The sequence below is a fragment of the Dromaius novaehollandiae genome, chromosome 3 (assembly GCF_036370855.1).
Source record: "Dromaius novaehollandiae isolate bDroNov1 chromosome 3, bDroNov1.hap1, whole genome shotgun sequence".
Taxonomy (NCBI): domain Eukaryota; kingdom Metazoa; phylum Chordata; class Aves; order Casuariiformes; family Dromaiidae; genus Dromaius; species Dromaius novaehollandiae.
The window spans coordinates 69,903,591-69,926,857 of record NC_088100.1 but is presented as its reverse complement, the minus strand read 5'-3'; the positions used below and the strand labels follow the sequence as shown (position 1 = coordinate 69,926,857).

The following is a 23,267-nucleotide window of genomic DNA, read 5'->3' as shown; positions in this document are numbered from 1 at the left end:
GGTAGAGTAATAGCAAGCAGACTTCTGCGCTGGACTAGCAGCTATCCTATGCTATTCCATTTAACAAATACAGCATTTGAGAACAGAAAGGCAAAGGAGTTTGCTTTCTGTAGTCAGAACCCAGACACATAGGAAAAAAATGAGATTTTATGGCAGGAAGCTCTATCAGTTTGCTTGTCAAGAGTCTGGTGAGCGATACACACCCTCAGTGCCTTCTACAGCAAAGGGAATTCAAAAGTGAACTAAATCCAAGACAGAGGTGGAGAAGGGTCTCCCCTGAATAACGACTAACATGGAACACCTCATAGGCTCGCTTATATATGTCTATATGTAAGTGAGGCTGAGGAAGCAAAGGCTGCCTCCATGCCACTACTTGAAAAGTTGCCACTGCCAAGTGACAGTCCTGGGCAGCTGAGCTCCATTGTTAAACAGTACCAACCTGCCCCAGCGGCTTTGGCCACCCAAATTATCATTCCCCCTCAAAATCTGCAGGTATGGTTCAGTAGATAAAAAAAGCTAGCAGGACATTTCAAGTGGACTGTTTAGATGTAAGATTAAATGGAGATTTAGCTCCTTTTTTGGAGGAGAGAGAGTTTAATGAGTATTGACTCATTAAATCACTACTATGACTCATTATATCACTATTCCGTGTTAGCTGGACTCTGATAGAAAGTGGTACCAGAAATACTAAAGTTACTAGTTAGCCTCAAATCCCTGCTGTCTGTAGCTGAAACCTTTTCCATACTATCTCTATTTTCATTCACCTGGACCTCCTGTTCAGACACAACAGACTCCTAAGAGGAGCAATAATGTAGCATATAATATGATGAAAAACTGCGCTTTCCAAAATATGGAAAATATTCATTCCTGAATTGCTTCCTTATTGCTCCCAGACCCTACCCCTAGCTACATTAAAATTCTGAAGACGTACACTCGGTTAAAGCAGGTAAAATATACAAAACAATTACAAAGAGTGAGGCTACATGAAGATGACTGACAGCATCTCAAGTCACATTATGCATGAATATGAACAGACTATAAAAAGATGCTCATCAAGTCAAGTCTTAGAGATTTATACTTTCAAACATTAAAGCTTGGAGAACTCAAATATGGATAGAGGATGGTTATTTCTATGGGTGGCTTCCCAGCATCTCTGCATATCTATTCTTTGGTATACAGTAAATCACAGTGTAACCATCATTCCTCCAGTTTACATGTATTAAATATTCATATGAGTGGTTTATATTTTGCATCTTCACCAGCAAATGGTTTTGGTAGCTCTGGAACAAAAGAAGCAGCGGAATTTTTTTTTGTTTGTTTTTTCTTTCAATACAGAAGAAATAATGATGTTCACCAGCATCTGAGCTGAAAAAACTTTGATTTTACAACCTGTCTTCATTTGTACAGAAAACTGCCTATTTGGTATTGTGGATTTTAACATTCTCTGATTATATTTGTACCTGTCAAACATTTTTTGAGACTGGCTTGAGTGCACTTTTGTTTCCATTCTACAAATTAGAATTTAGTAAGACTAAACAGAGACAACATACCAATTGTCTAAAGAAAAGAGAAAAGTGACAAGCTAAAATTTCAAAAACTCTTACATATATAAGATATTTCAATCAATTAGACCTTAAGCTAAAATTTCCATCCCAGATTCATAGTACAACAAATATATAGGTGTGAATAAATGAGTAGGGGGAAGTAAATAAGAAGTTCTGTTCATGGACTGCTTATTGTACTAAAGATAGAGAATGTACTATTGTAGATTTCTATCCCAAAAAGGGTGGTCCTGGACCAAGTGCAGTAAGCACACTGGAATTATTGTTTGGTTCCCAAGACCAGTCTACAAACACCAGAGACCAACCTTAAAAAAAGCATTTCATGTGGTATCAAAGCCATTATTACACACACCACTGGATGAGAAACATATACAATGCCAGTTGTTTCTCTACAATATCAATATGTCCAACTTAAAAAAAAAAAAAAAAAAAAAAAAAAAAAAAAAAAAACGGAGACTCAGAAGACCTCTTGAAAATGAATATGGGTACCTTCTCACCCACACACCAGTGAACACATGGCTTGAGATATGTATGCCATCATGTGCATAACAATTTTTTTAATCTGGATGGGTGGGGGGGGACCTTACATGTTACAATTACAGTAACAGCTCAGATAGACAGTTTCATCTATTGGTGCGCTAGCCATTGATCTCGACTGCACCCTGTACATTGTTTAGGATGCTGCACAGACATTTACAAGGAGATAAGTCCATGAAATGCCATAAGTCTGTCTATGCTGTCAATGCAGTTTTACTTTATACAACTACCTGAATATTCATTGGGCTCCTGAATCATCAGGACCCTATAACCCAGTGTAGGGACACTCACCTGGGATACTACCACCAATGCAGAGGTGGGAACTTGGACCTGAATCACTGACATCTCCAAAGTGTATCTAAATTTGAGGACTACTCTCTAATTTGCTTATGGAAATAGATCTATAAGCTTTGATTTCAGTAATTTAGGTTTACCATTTGAAAATGTTTTACTGTGGAGAACTCTCCAGATTTTTTATGCAGTACCTGGCATGTTCAAAAGGTGTTGCTGAAAGCATCGCTCTCAGGCTTTATATTAATTCTGTCAGTGATTTCCCCCTCCCATTTGTTCATTTATAAGTAAAGTTTAATGTTTCTTTTTATATATGAATGAAAGGAGGGAGGTTAGTGGTGTGAATTGTAGGAACCACACCTCCTTTACTTAAAAAAGTGTGTCGTTGGTACGCAACCCAGATGTGCTATCTATATAACAGAAAGCAGGATTTTGATGGCTATGTAGTTCCCTAAGTATCAGACAAAAGGAAGGAGGGAAAAAAAGGAAAACAAAAGCATAACAGTAAAACCTTACAAATGCCATTGTAGTCAAAAAATGGAATTCCAAAATAAACACTACAAACAGAACATGTGGAAGTCATCTTCACAGTCATTCTTGAGGTAAAAATGGCATTTAAGACATTGAAAGTGTATAAGAGTCCTAAATATTTTCCTTTCTCTGAAATGTTATCTTTAATGCAATGTTAAATATGCTATTATTTAACTCACACATTTCGGTCAAGCTTCCTTCAGATTTTGTTGCAATGTCGTAAAAGAGCCCTAAAAATTTAGATTAAAAGAACTTTGAACTGCTTCCTATCTCTTTTAAAAGAATAAACTGTTACATCTTGTGGGTTTTATGCAGGTTAACCTAACATATAAATCTGTACTTTTTGCTTTACCCAACTGCAGGAAAATAATTTCAATAACCACAACTGTCTCTGCAAATACTTGGAGCAAAAGAAAACCAGGCACTTTTTCATAAAAGATTTTTCAAATAAAAAAATAATCAAAGATATTTATGAAATAAATTACAGGAAATCAATGAAAAAGTTTAATGACTTTTTTTTGACTTGCCTCAATACATTGTACAGATTTTGTGGCTTTTGGAGTTTTATTAAACCATTTAATAATTCTTTTTCAATATTTAACATGACTGTAATGATGCAGAAAGATAAAAAAATTAGTGTGCAAAGTGAAAATCTCCAGATATTGTGGAACAGCTCCAATCTGCAATTCAAGGTATTCCTAATAGTTTCATCATATTGTTTCAGCACTGCCCCCAGAAGACCCTGTGAATGTCAGAGGAATGTTGGAGCAGTTCAGTCCTCAAACCTATTTAGTCTTTTTTCTCTCTGACAAGTACACCAGTGAGGCAATCCATAGAACTGTGGATAATTTGTGTAACATGTTGGACAAGAGGTCCCCAATTATCATACAACTTCTGGCAAAGATGATGGAGTGAGGAACACAGTTTAAATGCAGTGAACGAGGGGAAAAAAACAAAGATAAATAGTGACAGTAGATCACAGCCTGCATTCCTTTAATTTTATATTTCTTTTTAGCTGAATCCTTATTACAACCATCATTAACATATGCTGCAAAACTATAGGATTCCAACCGTACTGGGAAAACACAGCCAAGTTATCCAACAAAAGAAAAAAGACCCACAAGTCACAGCAGACTAGTGCTCTCTCCCTTTCCAACCAACACTATTCACATATTTGCAACAAACATGAAATGAGAGAGGAGTCCAATGTTATGCATGCTGATCTTCCCCCTCCACCCGTCTTCACATGCAGAAGTACTGATTCACTCAAGGGTTTCAGTATGAGTGCTCCAGCATCAGTCTCCTCTTTAAACGCCTGTTTTCAAGACAGCTGTCTATATAGAACAGTTCTAAAAAGAGGAAACCAGACACTAACAAAGAGCAATTCTCCAAGGAGTCTAGTGTTCCTGATGCATCCCAAAAAGTCTGACTGCTCAAATTTATTTCCTAAAAGTTTTTGTGTTTCCATTACAAAAACAACCCTTCTTTGTTTCCATTTAGCCCAGTTTCCCTTCCCCAGACTGGGGATATGTCTGTGTTTCAATAAAACTCGCCCTATCCCATTTGCAAGCATGCCCATATTTTACAGAAGGAGCAAGTGTACATGGAAAAAGTTTCAGAGTAGTCTATCCAAGCCCACTGAGACTGCCCTAGCTACACCACTCTCAGTATCTCATCTAGCTAGTTTAAAGCTCTTCTGGATTTACTTACATGCCCTGGTTTGCTTTCAGTATATGAGAAGCTTGACTCTCAAGTTGTCTGCTATTACTGATCCTTCTCAGCATTTTATTATTTTTTTCACAATGTATTTTACTTTAAGTTGAAGGAACTATTGTCTGGAAGTGCCACCAGAAGTGTCCTATATTGCTTCCTCCAATCTGCCTGGTGTGAAAGATCCAGAACTGGAGCAATCTGAAGGCAAATCAGAGCAACAGAAACTTGCAGAGCTTTGGAGGCCTTAAGACAGACTTGATCAAGAACATGATGTCACTTGAGGTTACCTACCAAAATCTGGAATAATGCATGTTCAGTTACAAATTCCACCCACTTCTTATTTTCCTCCAGCTCCATTTGAAAAAAAAGGTTAGGTCCAGAACCCTGCTGTTGCTATGCTACAGTTGCCAGTGTCTGGTTGACTGCAGTTTCTACACAGTGATTAACGAAACATTCTTGTTTCTTACAATAATGAAACTGGTCAGACAGATCTACAAGTAGTGAGTGTAACCTGGCTTGATATGTTCATTTGACCTCAGCCCAAGTCCTCTACCACCAACCTTCACTTCAATATCTAAGAGGGCCTGTCATAGGACTCCTCCTCTGAAGGCAATGGAACAACAGACAGTATTAAAACCGGGCTTATATAGAAATAAAAACAAATATCAAGCAAGCCAGTGAATATATCACTGCTATTTCTGCTTCATAAATCTGGAGGTGAAATTATTTGTGAAAATACATGAGTCGAATTCATCTCAAATATAACTCCACGAGCTACTGTACTAAACATGATTCTGGTCTAATCATTTTAAGTAAGTGTATCTTAACAGAGAACACCTCCCCTTCTTTCAACACCCCGCAGTTACTGTGATTCTGCAAACTGCGTGAATCTAGGTTTATGCAGAAGCTGCACTTTAAGTTGTCCAAAGAAACCTCAGTTTTGTTACATAAAACTGTGTGAGAGAGTCTGCAGAAGTTGAAAGCAAAAAAAGTGCTATCAGCTAGTTCGTTTAAAAAGAAGTGCTGCGATAGGTGAAAAGTCAGGGGCTGACACAAGTCAAGTGTCTTGAAGTTGGATGAGCTCTTTAGAGCGGAATGTATGAAATAAACTGGAATGAGGCTGCTGCCCATTCTTCAACCCTGTTTATCTTAGGGTACTCAGGGACAACAGGAGAGCGGGTATGGACTAAAAGGAGGAGTTCACCTGACTGGTGAATGCTGTCTAGGAGCACTGGGACCTGCCATGACCGGGACTTCTCTGGATCTTAAGAGAGGAATTTAGCCAGCTCACAAAAAGCGAAGGAAGGAGATGATTTTGCATATCTCCCTGTCCCAGCTTTCTCCTCCTATAATGCAAAATTTGCCTAATCTTGCCTGATTTTATTTTTTCCCAGCCTGATTACTCCTCAGAATAATTTCTTTCTGACACTTCTCACCTCTAAAAGGCCTGATTAGCCAGCCAGCTCACCCTTCATAACACTGCTTGGCCAGATGGAGGACTGCCAGCAGAGATTTAAAACAGCCAGTGCTAATACAAGTTTGCAAGGTATTAGCAATATGTCTGTCTGTCTCTTTTTTTTTTTTCTTTTTTTTTTTTTTTTCTCTTCATGTGTGTACTTGACTTGGTCTTGAAAGGAAGCTTCATCAGACTACCACAACACCACAAAAAAAACAGCCCAAGACCAACAGAGTTAATATTTTCACTTTTCCCCCAAAAGAACAGTACTGTCTTTAAATGCCATCTAAGACAAGTCAGTTAAAGTTTTTATCCTGTTAAAAAGAAACCCTACCCACAACTGAAAGGAAGATAGGGGATACTGCATACATGACAATTTTTATTTCATATTTTTTATGGTTTTAACTATTTTATTTGCATCTTGAATGAAAAGGCTAGTAAGATATTTTAGGGGGATTATTGCAATAGAAATAAACCAGTGGAAAAAATCCAGATTACATTTAACTGGTTAAAATGTTGGAAGAGTTGAAAGGTTTCATTAATCTTTCATTCTGAGCTGGGCCTGGGACACTTTGATATCCAAAGCAGCCTATTGCATTTAGAAAACCTGATAACCATTCACAATTCCACACTGAAGCTGATGGTTGTTAGCATCCCCTAATCCTCTGAAATCCCCAGTTCTGGGCTCTGTCAATCCATCATTAAAATATGATAGGAGCTTTTGTGCTAGATTATTGGGATGTAGCAGTGTAAGTGAGGGAAATGAATAATTACATCTGAATCCTCCTAGCACGTGCAAGACACCATCTCTGCCCCATCGAGCAGAGCCACAGCAAACAGCCTGGAACACATTCAGCTGTTCCCTAGGACCCACTATTACTTTGCACTCAGCCATAACCTTTCACTAAAAATCCAGGTAGAACGTCTGCAGTGCCCTATTTGACAGCCTGAGTGAGGGTTGTCAGCTGCAGAAATAGTCATCTGGAAAGGGGATTAAAGAGTTACCCTGGATTCCATTTCTGCTTTCTCACCACATCGGGGTTTTTTTCCCCTTTTTTGTTTCTTAATTCCTCGTTTCTTCAGCTGATTACAGAAATTTGGAGACTGCTGCTCTTTATCTTGGACTATTTGCCGCTCACATCTTAAGTGGAGGAGGCTATCTGGGCTGGACTGACAAGAGAAAGGTTATGTATACCAGCTGTCCCGGGGAAAGTTCATATTCTGAACAGAAACCTGGACCTTGATTTGAAAACAGTGTCCTCCTGCAAATTTGATTTTTAGCCCCAATTAATCACTGGAGGAAGTTAAAAATCAGTGGAATGCAAGAACCTTTAATTACAATGCTCTGGAGGAGATATCAGTAAGACCAAGAGTAAAATAATCACAAACTGCCAAAACTGCATCATATCCGCAACCCTATCAGTTCAAATGGCAACAAACAAATAAATAAATAAATAAAATTAAAATCAAAATTAAAAAAAAAAGAAAACAGATGAAGCTGAAGCTAGAAGGCTTGGAAGGACAGAGACTTCTGAAAATTAACTGAATTAGAAGTGAATAAGTGTTCCTATTTTGAATCTTGATAGCAAGTGTCTGTAAACTGCCCAACCCAGGAAAACCTTTCCCGGATTCAAATGCCAGCAGAGCATTTGAAGCGCTCTGAACTGAATGCTCTGAATGCCTGAAAAGAGCAGCTCTTCAAACAGCAGAACGGACAAGTTAACATTTCACAAGTACTTAGTGAACTAGAAAATACAGTTTTTTGCATGTTTCGCTTTCACACAGACAGTTCTCAGATCATAAGAAATGTCAGGGCTGAGAAATAAATCCAGACATTTGTACTTCTCTAGAGTACATTTAAATTGTGCCCCCAACTTCTCTTTTCTCAGTGCCAGCAGATCTTGTTTAATCAGCCACCCAGAGCTGGATGGACACTGTACTCACCAGCTGACTGCTGTACCAATACAGCGATGACTCCTTCAGCACACACCAGAACTTTTTCCATTTGTTGCCAATGAAAGCTCCTTTTTCCTTCTTTTTGTAGAGCCATCCTTGGCAATCGGCTTGCCCCAGCTCTTTACACGATATCCTCCGTCGGCTCATTATAAAGAACCCTGTGCCATTTAAAATACAGTGTTCTGCTTGTTAAAAGTACATTACTAGAAAAGATTTTACTGCCAATTAAAGATATCAGCCTTAGCTAGTGATCTTAAGAATCATCCAAGCATATCTTAAAATATACTTAGAAGTCATTCAGTTTTATAGTGCTGTAAATTCATTTGAGAAGGCATTCTGATGCATAAAAACAAAAGTAAGCTATAGATAATGCAGATACTAATTAATGCTAAGGTAACCATGCATAGAGATATGACTTTTTGTAAATTAAAAAATATATCCTCTGATCCTTTTAAGAGAAGCATGCATACATTGCCCTTCACACAGCTGCACTGAAAAAAACAATACATCTATTTAAGTCACAGCTAGAGAAAACTATTATGCCAAGTACACGAAAACCGCTAATGTGTGTGTGTATGTGCATGTATCTGTCTGATTCTACTTCACTGATTTCCAGCTTTGAATCAATTAACATACCACAAGGATTTAGTCCAAAGGAACAGCACGTTGTCATTTTTTTCAGAATTGGTGCAAAAATCAGTGGAGTTAAAAAGCAGTCTTCCACCAGCTAAGCAGCAGTATAAAAGCCTCACCCTCCCAAGAACAAGATACACTAAGAAAAAAACAAAAGAGGAACCCAGAAGAGAAGAGAAAAGAAAAAAAAAAATCACTCATTACCTTGACTTTTCTGTTTTGCCTTCTTACGCACAGGAACCTGTAAGAAATGCAGGAAGGAAAGAAAAGAGGAAATTTCAGATTGTGTTGCAACATTTGTGTAGAAAGGGGAGGGGGAAGCTAGAGAAGGACGTGGTGGTGATGGTGGTACATGCAGGATGGAATCGCATAACCCACTCACAGCTGAAAGGACGTTTGTAGCTGAAGCATAAAAAGTGTTAATTAAAATTGATGTATATGTAGCTGAACAAGAGCAAACAGAACTCTGTTGTACATGTGTCTATCCACTAGTGCTTCCTGTTTCACACCCACGAGCAGCTTCTACGCTATGTTTGCCTGAATTGTATTCTGCATTTAGAAGTTAAGAAATAAAAGTTAGGACTCCAATATTTTAATTTTCATTATACTCCATGAGGGGGAATTACGAACACGGAGAGATTAAAAGCACACATCAGGTGTTTTATTGTCCTTTAGCACATTCTAAGCACTCCTAAAAAAAAAAAAAGGAAATAAATTGCATTCTCCACTTGTTTTCACATTAATACAGAGTGTATTTCCCCCACATGAGTAAGAGTTTCATAACATTTGTAAAAGAAAAGTACTCCAAAAAAACCCACAAACTTGGCAGATTATCCTAAAAGTAATACATAAATATGCCAGAAGATTGCCATGCAATATATATGAATTTTAATTACTTTAAAAATAACATATTTGCATTATATTTATTCATTTGCAGTGTACATAGAAAATATTTCATCCCACATAAACACATAGACAATGAAACTAAAACAGAAGACCAGGAACCAAAAGAGAGGGCATTAGATATCTGAAGTCTGGGTTTTAGACTAAACTCTCCTTAGACAGGCTGGCTGGTTGTGTGATTGTGGACCAAAGACTTCACCTCTCCTTACCTCAGCCTTTCCATCTCTAGCATGGGAACAATATCATTTACCTTTTTATTTTTAGGAAGATTTTGAGACCTCTGGATGACAAATGCTGGATACAGAGGACTTATAATTTAATGTGGTTGGCCACAGTGTTGCTATGCAAAGCCGGTAGCTACCTGATCCACTGCAGAGCTACATTACGAACATTCCTAACGTGTTTTCTCTACCTAACTAGCCAGCTTTTAAGGAAAGCATAAACTTATTTCGTAGTATTTTTGAAGGATTTGATGGCTGTTTTTGCAGGTGAATTAAAGGTGAATAAAGCTGCCATCTGTGAACAATAATAAAAGAAACCACTATCATCAATATTTACAAAAGCTAGAACATTCTCTATCTAGTTATCTTTGTAGCATGTAACAGAGTGCAGACCTGCGTATCACAAAGACTTGTGCTTATCTGGTGCTTATTTGAGATGACCTGTACAACACACTTGTGGGAGGCTTTACCAGGAATGAATAATCCCAGACTCCTGCTTAATCATCATGTATTTGTTCTTTCATTCGCGCGCTTTTTTTTTTTTTTTTTTTTTTTTTTTTTTTTAATTCTGTCACGGCCTGTCTCTCTCAGACTATTCTCCATGACAACAGACAAAGAAAAGCAATGATAAAACAGATCAGCTATACTGGAGTCTATTTCCCCATCCTATATGAGCCTCTCTTTCTCTTCATTCAAATGAAAGTAACCCCTCCTTTAGGACACATGGAAAGAAAATACACCTTTCATGAATCAATGGGTCATGCTGTCACTAATCACTTTTTTTCTAGAGCTGCCAAGGTGGTATTAAGAAACACAAATATGAATCAACTCTCCTTGCACAGAAACTACATAGTGGGATGATGTTGCATCTTTGCCATGATACTGCAGTGGGGACACTTCATCACCTTTACCCAACATAACAAAATTGATAAGAGCAATACTGGGACAGGATGTGGCTCTCTAAACAACTGAGGAAGAAGCAGTTCTTCCCACTAACTTTATTGATGACCTAGATCAAAGTAGTATAGTCTGTGGCCCATCTATTAAGGAAGAATTGAAATCCGTATTACAGAAATCATGAGTTTGGGCCTGCTTTAAATATAGGCTGAAGAGGAAACTGATTACCCAGTTAGAAATTGGAGCAGCAGAAAAGAAAATTATAAATGTGAATTTATTATTCGGCAGCAATTACTGTTTCCTGCAGCAGGTTGGCAGGGGTGATGGATCTCCATCTCTTCATATTTCATTGGACAAGTTGGGAAAGCAATAGGGGAATACCCCAAGCCAGCAATGCATTTAGTTTGCTTGGATAAAATCAGTGACAAATATGTGATAAACTCATTGCTGAGTGAGATGTCATGAATGAAGCTACATTTCTGATTTTCATTTCCAGGATTTCAGAAAGCTGAAGTAAAAAACACACCTTTGAGCTTCTCTATCAAGGGAAAAACAAAAGGTCTAATGTTAGAGAGCTCTTTAAAAAAAATAATTCTAAACTAGAAATTCAGAAACTTTAATGATTTTATTGCTGTTCAGAGTTGTATCAAAAAAAAAAAGCACATCCTCATCTTACAAAAAATATCCAGTTTGTTCTTCATAAGAGCAATCTCTAATCCCAGACTGCAGCAATGGAATATACCAAGAAATCTGATGCTGTTGACAAAATAGCTTTCCCAAATTTTGGCAGTCTTTGAAGAAACATAAGCAATGTCTTCTCCCAAAGCACCAGTGTTTGTAGTCAGATAGATATTTTATAAAATAAAGAAACAATTTTCAGTAAAACTCTGTTCACCTTAACCCAAAGGAAAACCTATTTTTAAATGAATCTACCACTGAATTCATATAATGCCTCACCAGCAGGATTTGGGGTCTGCTTTCCACACACAAGTGTCCACAAGAACATACAACTTTAGAAACTTTCCATTGGCAAATCTTTCCTCAAAAATCAAATTAAAGTTTCCCCCTCTTAAAGCTGTCTTATGCAAGTCAGGAATTTTTCATTTCATGAACCAAGGTGATCATTCGTTAAGAGATGCTTTTAAATTTCAGTCCTAATAGGAAATATTAAAAGCAGTGTAGAACAACAAGAAAATACTGACTGGAATGCAGAGCTATCACCAGTAAAACCAGTGGTACCGATCAGGGGGTAACAGAAGTTTCATAAGTTAATATACCATAACTATTAGACATAATCACTGGAGTGACCTGAAACAAAACCACGTGTCGTGGTTTTACCAAACCTCTGACAATGGTAGATGTTTTTCTATATAGCTCTATTTCCTGATGGCGAGTAATTTTTTTCATTATCACAGCTTCAACTGAAAAAGTTAGATCTATTTCTAGCTCTTCTTGTTACCAGGGAAAATCTGAGAACAACAATGCTCAGAAATCTCTAAAATAAATGCAAAACATTAAAGTTACTTCCAATTTTAGGATGCTAGGGTCCTAGTTTTTGTGCAGGACTGGCAATGCAGGGTAGTTTTTATCTTTCTTTTGGAAGGTTTTGGCTTACACATCAGTTTACTAAGGTCTGGGGAGTTGAGCAGGACGGGATGGTTGTCCTGCATGCAAATGCAGGCTGCACAGTTGCTGTCCAATGCTCCTCCACTCTGCAAACATATCCACAGACCAGTTGCAAAGGGCGCTGTACAGCTTAGCACTGTTAGCAGTCACTGGTGTGTCAGGCTGGCTCCATGGATAAGCAAGAGCATACTGGAGAAGAGGCATCTTCAGCAAGAGGCTTCTGTCAGCATAGGGTTTTTCATTTCTGAATTGCAAATATGTAGCATGGATGATATCTATTTCCAGCCTCCCTTCCAAGTGGGTGGCCCGGAGTACTCCTGTAGCTGGAAACCAACCGCAGGCAGGCAGGGTCTCCCTGGGAAGCTGTCAGGAAACAGTAAAGGACTAGCCCCTAGGGAATGCTTCTGCCAGAAGCAGGAGATGCTCTGCCCAGATACTGAAGGGCCTGCATTCTGCAAACTCCCCAGGTGAAACAAGTGGGGTAAAAAAGGTGTACAGGATTGTTTTAGGTGAAAGAAAAATATTTTATACAAGTAAAAGCAGGGGCATTGCACTAATAGTGAAGGCCAGACTTCATGCTTCACAAGGTTTGACTCCCAACTCATGAGTCTGAGAAGGCACCAAAGGCAACAATGATCATCAGTTCATTTTTTACAGCTTCACAAGAGTAAAAATGTGTACCTAAGAAAACTCTTGTGTCCCCTAAGTTGTTGCTGTCTCATCCATTGAAGGGTAGGACTTGGAAATGATGGGACCCCTAAAGTCAGGCCCACACAATGGATTTCATGTCACTCAGAGAGCAAAACTGGGGCAGGCTGTGACAGTCTCAACACTTGGTCCAACCCATAAGCAAGATCTTGTTAAGATATTGACGTTGTTTTCAGTGATTACAAGGACACAAAGCCAAACATACCTTCCCTTCAAATTACCCAGTGACTCAGTATTTCTGCTATAACTTCAGATATACTTACGAGAGCACAGCCATCAGCTTCCATGAATGGTTTCAAATTCAGTAGGAAAGCTGTAAAAGAAGAAAGTTTTGTTTCCTAAAGATCTGTATTACGCTTTCATAACATTAGTCTTGGCAGTACAGCAAAATCTGTTAAAATGCTTTGACTTGTCAACTTTACCCTCTGCTCTCCCAACCCGCCCCCTCAAAAAAAAATCTTTTTCAAAGATAATACTATATTATGTGCACTGATTATACTAGTGTAGAAGACCACCAGTCCTCTGGTGATGAGGAGCTCTAATATGAAGCTACCGAGTTTTTCTATGGAATAAACATAATAAAACTCACGGATATGTTTTGTTTCAGACAATGAAACAAGAACAAATACGTAAAGCTGGTTTGTTTTTTGTTTTTTGGGTTTTTTTTTAATTTTGAAAGAAATATAGAGAACTGATTTCCACTTAGGCTGAGCTACTCCCAGTGATTTCTAGTTCTAATTCACTAATCTGCCTGATTTCCTAAATGAGATGGAATCTCATACTGAACTACCTATTCTACAGTGAATTGCAGTTTTCCTTTTTAGAGAGCAAAATCTGCACACTCCAGCAGCGTACTCTAGATTTGGAGGGTTTTTTTCCTCCCAAATATATGCAAAGTTTGAAGTTATCAGTTTAGGCAAAAGTGCAGGCAATCTCATTTGGTATACACAACCAATAGCCACCTGCCTAAGTGATTTTCTTTTGTTTGGTAGAATGCACATGTGAAGAAAAAGAAATGCAATTTAGAAGATGAACGAAAATATGCCAACATTTCAGTGCTAGCAAAGTTGCTATAAAACTGAATCCTGTGCATAAAAGAAGCATTCAATGAAATGGGAGAGTGTATAAGACTATTTAAGCAAGCAAGAAAGGACTTCCAGAAATACAGCCACACTTCAGAAGAATTTTTAACAAGAAATTTTTCCCGTTACTAAAACCAATAGTTTAAGAGATACAACATTCTTAATACATATTTGCTTTAGTTTGAAAATAATATCTTGAAACAGAAAATAAAAACCACCCACTACTTGCTTCCAACAATTTCAAACCAAAAATAGAAAGGCAAACAAATACACATTTTTCTGGCTCCCAACTGTTTCTATTCAAAAATAGAAAGAAGCACTTTCTAAAAGTGGCTTGAACTGAAGTAATAAAAAGATGAGGAGAGATGTTGTAGCAAGTAATTTCAAGGATGTTTAGAAATCATAGCTAGTGTAAACAAGCAGAGGAAACACCTGTAGTTATACAGCCAAATAACACAGGAGCCTCAAATGCTGAGCCAGAAAGGCATGGAATAACAGACCAAATTATAGTAATTATTGTCACATGTGGCCTTTTCCCTGTCATTTCTTCATTCTGTGTGCACTTTGGGTTTGGGAGGCGGTGTGGGGGGGTGTAACCATAAGAACTGCACAGATTTGAATCAGCATGATAGCAGGAATGAGAGGAGTAGAGTTAGTTAACTGGCAAAAAAATGTTTCTGCCTGTGTAATTTGTGCCAGCGTAGTTGCAATGGACTTCAGCAGAATCTTCTCAGTCGCTTTAACTCCAACTTTTGTTTAGCTTCCAAAAACTGGCTAACCAGTATTTAAAGTCTGGGTTTTAGACTAAACTCTCCTTAGACAGGCTGGCTGGTTGTGTGATTGTGGACCAAATACTTCACCTCTCCTTACCTCAGCCTTTCCATCTCTAGCATGGGAACAATATCATTTACCTTTTTATTTTTAGGAAGATTTTGAGACCTCTGGATGACAAATGCTGGATACAGAGGACTTATAATTTAATGTGGTTGGCCACAGTGTTGCTATGCAAAGCCGGTAGCTACCTGATCCACTGCAGAGCTACATTACGAACATTCCTAACGTGTTTTCTCTACCTAACTAGCCAGCTTTTAAGGAAAGCATAAACTTATTTCGTAGTATTTTTGAAGGATTTGATGGCTCTCTCTGACTCAATTTTCAAAAGCAGCAACGACTTCTGACTCATTCCAGTTAAGAGTATTATTCCCTGTGTAAAGAAAGGCACAGAAATTATATGTTCACTGCTGTAATAACCCTAACATAGATAACCCGAGTTTATTTTTCCTAAGCAAATCTAACCTCAGTGAGAATAGTTGCATTGTGAAATAGTGCTAGGGTTTTTGTGTCTACTCAGGTGTACTCAGCTGTTGCAAAGTTAACATTTCAGAAGGTCATAGCCTTTTGTTCTTTGCAGCACAGTGAAAGAAGTGATTCCTTTCAATTCTTTGCAGGTGCACTGTGGGACAACTATCTATCCTTTCTGAACAGACATGGGAATTATGAGAAGGAACTGGAATAACATGACGACTCAAGTAGAGCTCGTTATGTCCATCCTGTCAGCTGGTCCAGCACAAATATACAGGGATTGACTCTGGGAACTGTAGTCCTCCTCCTCCCCAGTATTGCTCTCCCACACACTGCAGTGAGTATCCCCTGCTGAGCTGTGTAAGCCCCACGCTTTGTGTGTGTGTGACATTACGTGGTCACACCGCTGCACAGACTCCACCGCAATGCTGGTGCGCATCCAGTGCTGGTGGTTGTGCTCCTGGGATAGCTTCCCTGGGATAGCTTCCCAGGCTACAACAACTACACCTGAACTTGGGAGTTTTGCAAGTCAGCAAGAGGTTAGTGAAAGAGAACACTTCAGTTCACGCCTCAAGGTGAGCATCCTAAAAGGAAACACTCGCTATAATTCCTAACTAAAGTAGCTGCGGCAGGAGAAGACTTGGCCCAGACCATCCGAGAGCATAGCACTCAGGCAGCTATACTAAAGATACACACCCATTTGTGAATCCTTGCTCTGACTCAGGTTGACATTGAATTTGAAGCTGGGTCTCACCTCCAAAGGGGTACAATAGGCACCGAGGCCAGAATATGGGCTTCCAGCCCTCTCCTTAAGCGTCTTGGTTTGCAATAGTTTGGGATATGGGAAATGGAGGGGAGGATGAGCCTCCAGCCTACGATTAAGGCACCCACATGGGCAAGGACACCAGGATCACAGCCTGTACAAAGGGTGTTCAGTTCACTTAAACTGGAAAGTGGAACAAACCAAAGAGAGGAAGAAAACAAACCATGACAAAGTGAATCCTCTCCCATTTCAGATGGCTTTAAAATATACTGTCCAAAGCACCTTCTTACGGGAAAGTCAATACAGTCTCAGATTTCTTCAGTTTAAGGAGAAAAACAAACCTGTATCTCCCACATCCTGGAAAATCTTTTCTCAGCTCTTGAGCTATTAGATGAAAGCGAGAGGGATGGTTTTGGTTTGTAAACTATACCTATATTTCTTTGGCCTTTCTTGAAACAGGAACTCACAACAGACAGACAACTCATTTAATTTCATTTAATTTTCATCACTCATTTAATTTTCATCAGAACAAAACTCAGTTTCAGACTGAATACATGAAAAGTGGTTTCAGCTAAAAGACTTCTAATTCAAGTTTTCAAAGGGTTTTTTCATTTCAACAACTGAACTATAAATACCAGTTTGCATAGCTGTATTTATTAGTACCACTTCACTCCTCTTTCAAGAACAGCAATAAAGAAGTAGGTACGTGAGTAATAGCTGATGCAACAAATGTGGAAACACAGCAAGTGACTTATCAGAAATAATTTGCAATCATTTCCATTTGACTACAGCATCTCTTCTGAAATAAATAGAAATATCTCTGTTAAAGATCAAAGACCGTGTCAAGTGGGGGGGGGGGGGGAGGAAAAAACCCACATAAATTCTAATGACTCTGATTTTAAAAAACAGTCCTAATTTGTTAATAGTATTCTTCCTGTGAAAGTTAAAATCTACAAGGCCTGACACTGTGTCTTACCAGTTACAAACTACAGTGAGCCTGTTGATCTGCAATGCTTTTGGTACAAGCCTGCCAAACATGCCTTGCAAGCATCCCCCAGATAACATCCAGAGTAGGCATATGCCTTCCTGCTTCTGAGCAAAATATTTGAGAAACGTAACATGACTCAAATTATTTGTATTGCCGAAGCACCCAAAATGCGCGTAGCTCAGTTCCTGTTCAGATGGCATTGACATAGACGAGGCAAAAAAAATTCCATTTTACCAAGCACTAAGTCAGGGCTGTAAAACAACCTGAAAAAGAAGCTTTTTACCTTTCTCCTGTTTCCACTTCTTTTACATCAGTCACCAGCTTTAACTTCTGTTTGCTTTCTGTTTATTTGGCTGCCTGCAACAATCTGCACTTCAATGAGCAATGAATTGACAGGTGATAGGAAATTAGCAATAGCGCTACAAAAATTTCCCTAAAAAATCAATGATTACTTAATCACAGATCTCACTTGCCAAACACTAGGAACAGCATTGCCCCAAATTATAGCAGTGCCTGAAGCACTATCCTGTGTCAAGGAGAGAGGCTTATGTAATAGTCCTAAATCATCCCATTACCACTAACCGAGGTTCTTGTAACAACAGAGGGGAAAAAATAATCACAGTAATTGTAAGCTCATAATTGTACTTCTGGTTACTAGACATCAGCTTAATCTGACAATCTTACTACTAGCTACTAATTAATGATCTAGTCAGTTAGTTAACTGGTCAATTAACTATGCAAATCAACTATCTTACTTGTACAAGGAGATTCTTGATCTGCAGATTCTCTCTCACATACTGTCTTGCCAGGAAAGTCAGATATTAAGCTACAGCTGTTCCACAAGGCAGCGACAAACATAGACACAAAGACAGTTTTTATTTACCTAGTATTTACCTTTTATTTACCAGTTTTTATTCACATTTACCTAAGACTGTCCCACCTTGATGAAGTTGCATGCCACCAATCTTGGTCCCTATGACTTTGTGTTCCAAAATGCAGATGAAACTACGGATTCACCATTAATTTTACAAACAACAAGTACCTTAAAGTGTAATTGTAAGTCATGATTGTCAGCATATATCTTCAGCCGGGGCCACAATGGATACATTTGAGAACATTAAAAAACAAAAACACCAAAAAAGAACACTGCCCCCCCACCTCCAAAATATCATTTGAAAAACCCTAAGAACTCTTTTAGCAGGCCTACCAGTATGAAAATGTATTTGTCACATTATAATACCATTGGCTATGACCTTATTTTCAAATGAATTTAAAACAATTCAATCCCCTCACCTGCAAGCAATTCAAAAAGAAGACTTTTGACTCTGTCTGGGAAAAGGCCAGGAACGACTGGAACAAAGTTCGCTGCTCCTGTCTCCAAGACAGAAAGGGCCTGGCGACATCGCCCTGGCTGGATTACAGCCAGGTCCTGTTGATCCAGCCAGGAAGCCCAGAGAGTGGCAGGTTACAGTCATTGACAGCTCTGAGAAAGTAGTTACAAGCGCCCAGATTATCCTGCCTTCCAGGGGAGGAAGGCTGGAAAGGAGGAGTAAGTTCAATAGAAGAGAGACAGCTCCCTCTCTGGTCTCCCAGACCAAAGAAAAGACATCAAAATGGTATGCTTATTGCAGAGCTTCTGCTCCAAATGTGAATTTGCTTGCAGACTCCTATGGTGTTGAGGTGACTCCCAGTGCTGCTCTGCTGTTAGAGGCCCTTGGAAGTCCAAAGCTGAAGCCCAGCAAGCCAGGAGTTGGTGGAAAAGGTAAGTGTAATACTGAAGTTACTACCGCCTCCTAGCTGGCTCTTTGGCTGTGGCTGAAACTACTGCACAGCAAAAGCAGGCAGTGTTAAGAAAACGGCTGCTGAAGTGGATGAACAGTTAACAAAATTAATCAGTAAGGAAATGCTCCAGGTCTGAGGGAGCACACCCAGGAGCCTTGCTCTATTCCAGAGATGCAAAGTTCTTGCTAGCCCAGAAGATGAAACACAGAGGTGAGGCAGGGAGGGAGGAGAAGGCCCGGATCCATAGCCCCTCCTGAGACCATGGTCTGAGGGGTTTCTCTCAAAGCAAGTCCCTTGAAAAAATGATAGAGAGGTGTGGGCAGGGGAGCATTCCTCTTCTATTTTTTCAGATCAGCCTTTTAGCAAACACACCTTTGAGGGAACCCTGCAAGCTCCATCACTGGGAGAGATAAAAAGAGGAATGTTTCCTCCCCAGCAGGAAGTAGCAGAACTGCTCCGCTAATTCGAACTAAAATATTAGCAGTGTCATATGAGAAGACGGTTCATAGCTTTTTGCAGTGTCAGAAATCAGGCATTGTTTTGGAAACACTGCAAATGTGGATCATTGCAGTGATAGGAACCTGAAGCCTGCTCACTGGAATTCAGTTCTGACCAACATTTGTTGTTAAAGCACTGCATAATGTTTAGGCACCTAAGGCAAAATAAAAATCAAAGGAATCACAGCAATAGGCTGTTATGAAACATTTTGTACATTTGGAGGATGGCATTCAGAGGAAAACCAGCCTGAAGGGGACGGGGAGATATTTTCATCAGAATGAACCTGATTTACTAGGTGGAGATGGAGCTCAAGATGGAGCCTCCCCAGCTGACAGGGCTCCTTCAGACACCTGGCATCCCTCAAGATCCTTCCACAAGAGGCCACTTGCAAGGCCAAGAGGCTGAAAACTTCACGTGTCCGCATGAAGCGGGACAGCTGAGGAAGCTGCCTGGAAAGAAGCATGAACACTTTCACGCCCGAGCACAGGACCTCCACCTGGCCTGGCACACCCCAGGCTTCCAGCTCTGTCCCTTGGGATTTGAAGGACAAACCAGCTTTGCAGTTTCCTCCTCCCTGCACATTGATATTTTCCTTTTGGAGAATTTTTACACTTTTTCTATCCACTTTGGAATGAAAAACAGCTTCAGAGGCTCAAAATCCCCTGTGAGATGGAACTGCAATTTCCCATATACTCTTGCTCACTGCTGTTTTGCTCAAGCCAGGACCCTAAGGAGAGGCTGAACCTGTAACTACATATTGGCAGAGCCATCTAGTGGTCAGAAAGATTTTGCTTTAAGGAAGCCGAGCTAAGAGCTAAGACCACAGCAGAAGCCAATCAATGCCTCCTACGTTGACAGTTGCCCTCCAGAGCACTATGGGTAGAGTTTTTGCCTATGTCAAAAAAACTAGCGTTACTTGAGCAGTATTTTCAGCTGCTGCCCTGATAAGAGATGCCATAAGGATGTTCAATTCCATTAAGTCATGATATTAGGCAGGTCACAACTGTCAGTGCAATACATCAGGCTAATAGGAGCATCCTTTTGGCGCATAATTTGTGAACAAAAGGCAACAAAAAACTCGGTACTGTTTGTGCTCTATGATTTTCTCTCTGTAGCTTAGATATGAATCTTACTCTCCTTTCTTCCACCCAGGCAATATTCATTATACTGGCAGCTCTACAAAGGAGGCTAGCATTCAGACTTGCAGAGAAGTGTCCAGAGAACATCTTTTAAAAAGTAAAGCAAAATCATTATGCTGATTATGAGGATGAAACAAGGAAGAAATATCTGGTAGACTTGCCTCTTCTTCCATCAAAGACTTCCACTCCATGTTCAAAAAGTTCACGAGAAACAGAAGGCTTGAGAGTTGTTTGATTCCTCATTAAACAACTAGAAGCATTAAAAAAATTATCTTCCTTCCTTCACAGTACATGAAGTGCATACATAGTACTCAAATGTTGTGTCTGTAATAGAACATTTTTAGGAGAGGTACAGTAACGTCAAACTGTCTTGACAGGTTGCAGTTGAGGACAGTGAAACTACTCCAACGCTACGATGAAGTCCATTCAGCCACAAAGATTTGCATGCTGTCGTCTTTTCTTCATGGCGAAAGGCATTTATCCAGCAAAAAGAGAGTGGAGAAAACTGGACTCCCCAAATCAGAGCTTTTGCAGAGCAATTTAACTGGTACCATTCCACAGTTTAATATCCAAGTCCACATGCTAGCATATCATACAAAGTTTCTCCAAGGTCCATGAGAGGCAGCCAAGGAAGCTGCTTGGGAGATTGGGAGGCAAGTGCTGTTCTGAATACTTACAAATCAGATCAGATGTGAACTGCTGAGAGGAAAAAAAAAAACCCTCTAAGATATGATGAGAAAGTGCTCTTAGAAAGCCCTGGGTTTGCCCTGAGATTCCAGTTTAATCAGCAGTTAATTCCTCACTTCTAGACTATTGATTTCAGTGCTAGATTTCATTTTCTTTTAATCACATATAATTGAGATAATAAAATTTCACTTTATTTTCAGTATGTGTGATTTACTAGAAGAAAGAGATATGGCAAGTATTTGGTACACAAGCAGCTTTAAGCAACTTCACATTAGTGGCAAAGATATTTTCCCCTACCACAGTGCTCACTGAGTGCTATGTAAATAACATAGTCTGTTTATAACATTAACTTGCAGTTTCACAGAGTTGGGGAGAAACTTGGACCATGACAATCTTGATAGAAAGGTACAGAGAAAGACAAGCAAAAAAAACCCATATCGCTTCCTCATCTCTTCGGTGTCATCCAGGAAGAGTAAATCAGAGGGTTTGTCCTATTTGTTCAGCAGTTTTTATTATTGATAGAGCACTGAGTGAGTGCAGCTCCTGAAGATGGAATCATTGGGTTGCAACATGAGAAAAATGTCAAAGATTATCTGAAGTGCTGCACAGCCTTTAAAAATTTGGTTCTTTTGAGACATGTCCCTTTCCAAGGCAGCATCTAAAAATCACCAGCCACTTGTACAATTTTGGTTGGTAGCTTTCCAACTGTAAAGTTAATGGATGAATAGAAGAAGAAAGGGAATTTTTCCTTTTCCTCCTCCTGAAATTGCAAATTGTCATAATTTTTTTCACCAGTGCTTATAGTGAAATTTTTAAATTCTCATTTCTTGATGTCATCTTTGCATGAAGATTTCAGTTTTCACTGGAAATTAAAAGACTCAAAGCCCCATATTTGCCAAAAAAAATTATAATCCAGAAGAAGTCTGAAGACAAGCTCTAAAAATTTTTAAGGCCAGGAGCTGGCTTGTGCTTCCCTTAGACTCTTAGATTTTGGGAGCACACAGCTTACAGGTGGTACATGGTTATGGTAAGGAGTGCTCATATAAGTAGGAGATTTACAATCAAAATTCAGTTCCGTATTACCAGGTGGTCATTAATTCCTATTCTCTGTCCAAATTGCAACTAGCCTTTTTCATTTTTACTTGTTTGCAATGAGTGAGAAGAAGAAAGTCATCTACACCTCTTAATCACAAAAAGAGTTTTGTAAGAAATATGTTAGAAGTTCCTTAACCTCCCATCAGTATGAAAAAGGGGTCATGTCCAAGATGGGTAGGGTAACAAGATGGTAGACCCTGGGAGCAGAAATAAAACTTAGAAAAAATTATTACTGATTGCAAAAAAATTACTGTAATACATCTCTGCAGCCATAAGCACCTCAGAACATTCAGAATTTACTATGATTCTTGCTCCTTAAACCACTATAGCCTTTGCCAGAACATCTGCACAAAAAAAAAATCATTAAAATGACTGCAAATACAGATCTAACTACATTAAACACTTGCTTCTTGAATCTTATTATGCAAATGAACATTTTCCTTTAATCCTTTTCTGTGGGGTTGCCCTCACTGTAGTAAAATCAGAAAGTAAAGCAGCATCTTTCTAAATAAGAAGGTAACGTATGGAAACTATTTGCAGTAAACAAACTAAAATTGTTCTTTCACAAGAACAATTTCTAGCTTTTCTGAGAAGACCTGTCTTTTCTGAAGTCATGAGCCATACCTCAGCAAACTTTCCCTTAAATTCCACCATACTATGGCACTCACCACAGTTAATACAGCACATACTTCTCGCTTTCTCCCCCCCCCCCACCCCTTTTTCTCCTCTGATCTCAGGTGTTTATGTGCTTTTATTCTTAGTTCAGTGTGTTCTGATACAGAGCACCTCAACTTTTTTTAAACCGATTCTTATACAAATATCTTTGAGTTTTATGTAAGAAAAATAAATAACCTCAATACTGTTTAGATTTCCCAGTGATAACAAATATCAACAAAT

General features: G+C 39.0%; 1 protein-coding gene across 2 annotated transcripts in view; it reads right to left on the bottom strand.

Moving 5' to 3' along the window:
* The window catches only part of IPCEF1 (interaction protein for cytohesin exchange factors 1), a 62,262-nt gene that overhangs the window by 31,856 nt on the left and 7,139 nt on the right, over nt 1-23,267 (bottom strand). The window contains exons 2-4 of one of the 2 annotated variants that reach the window (XM_026122199.2): nt 13,298-13,347; nt 8,884-8,920; nt 8,035-8,204 (exon numbers count right to left, since the gene is read on the bottom strand). In XM_026122199.2, coding sequence (XP_025977984.2) covers nt 8,035-8,204; nt 8,884-8,920; nt 13,298-13,321 — 231 coding nt within the window. In that variant the 5' untranslated portion in view covers nt 13,322-13,347. Of the gene's footprint in view, nt 1-8,034; nt 8,205-8,682; nt 8,814-8,883; nt 8,921-13,297; nt 13,348-23,267 lie in introns of those variants that run through there. The other variant, XM_026122201.2, reaches the window with a different exon arrangement.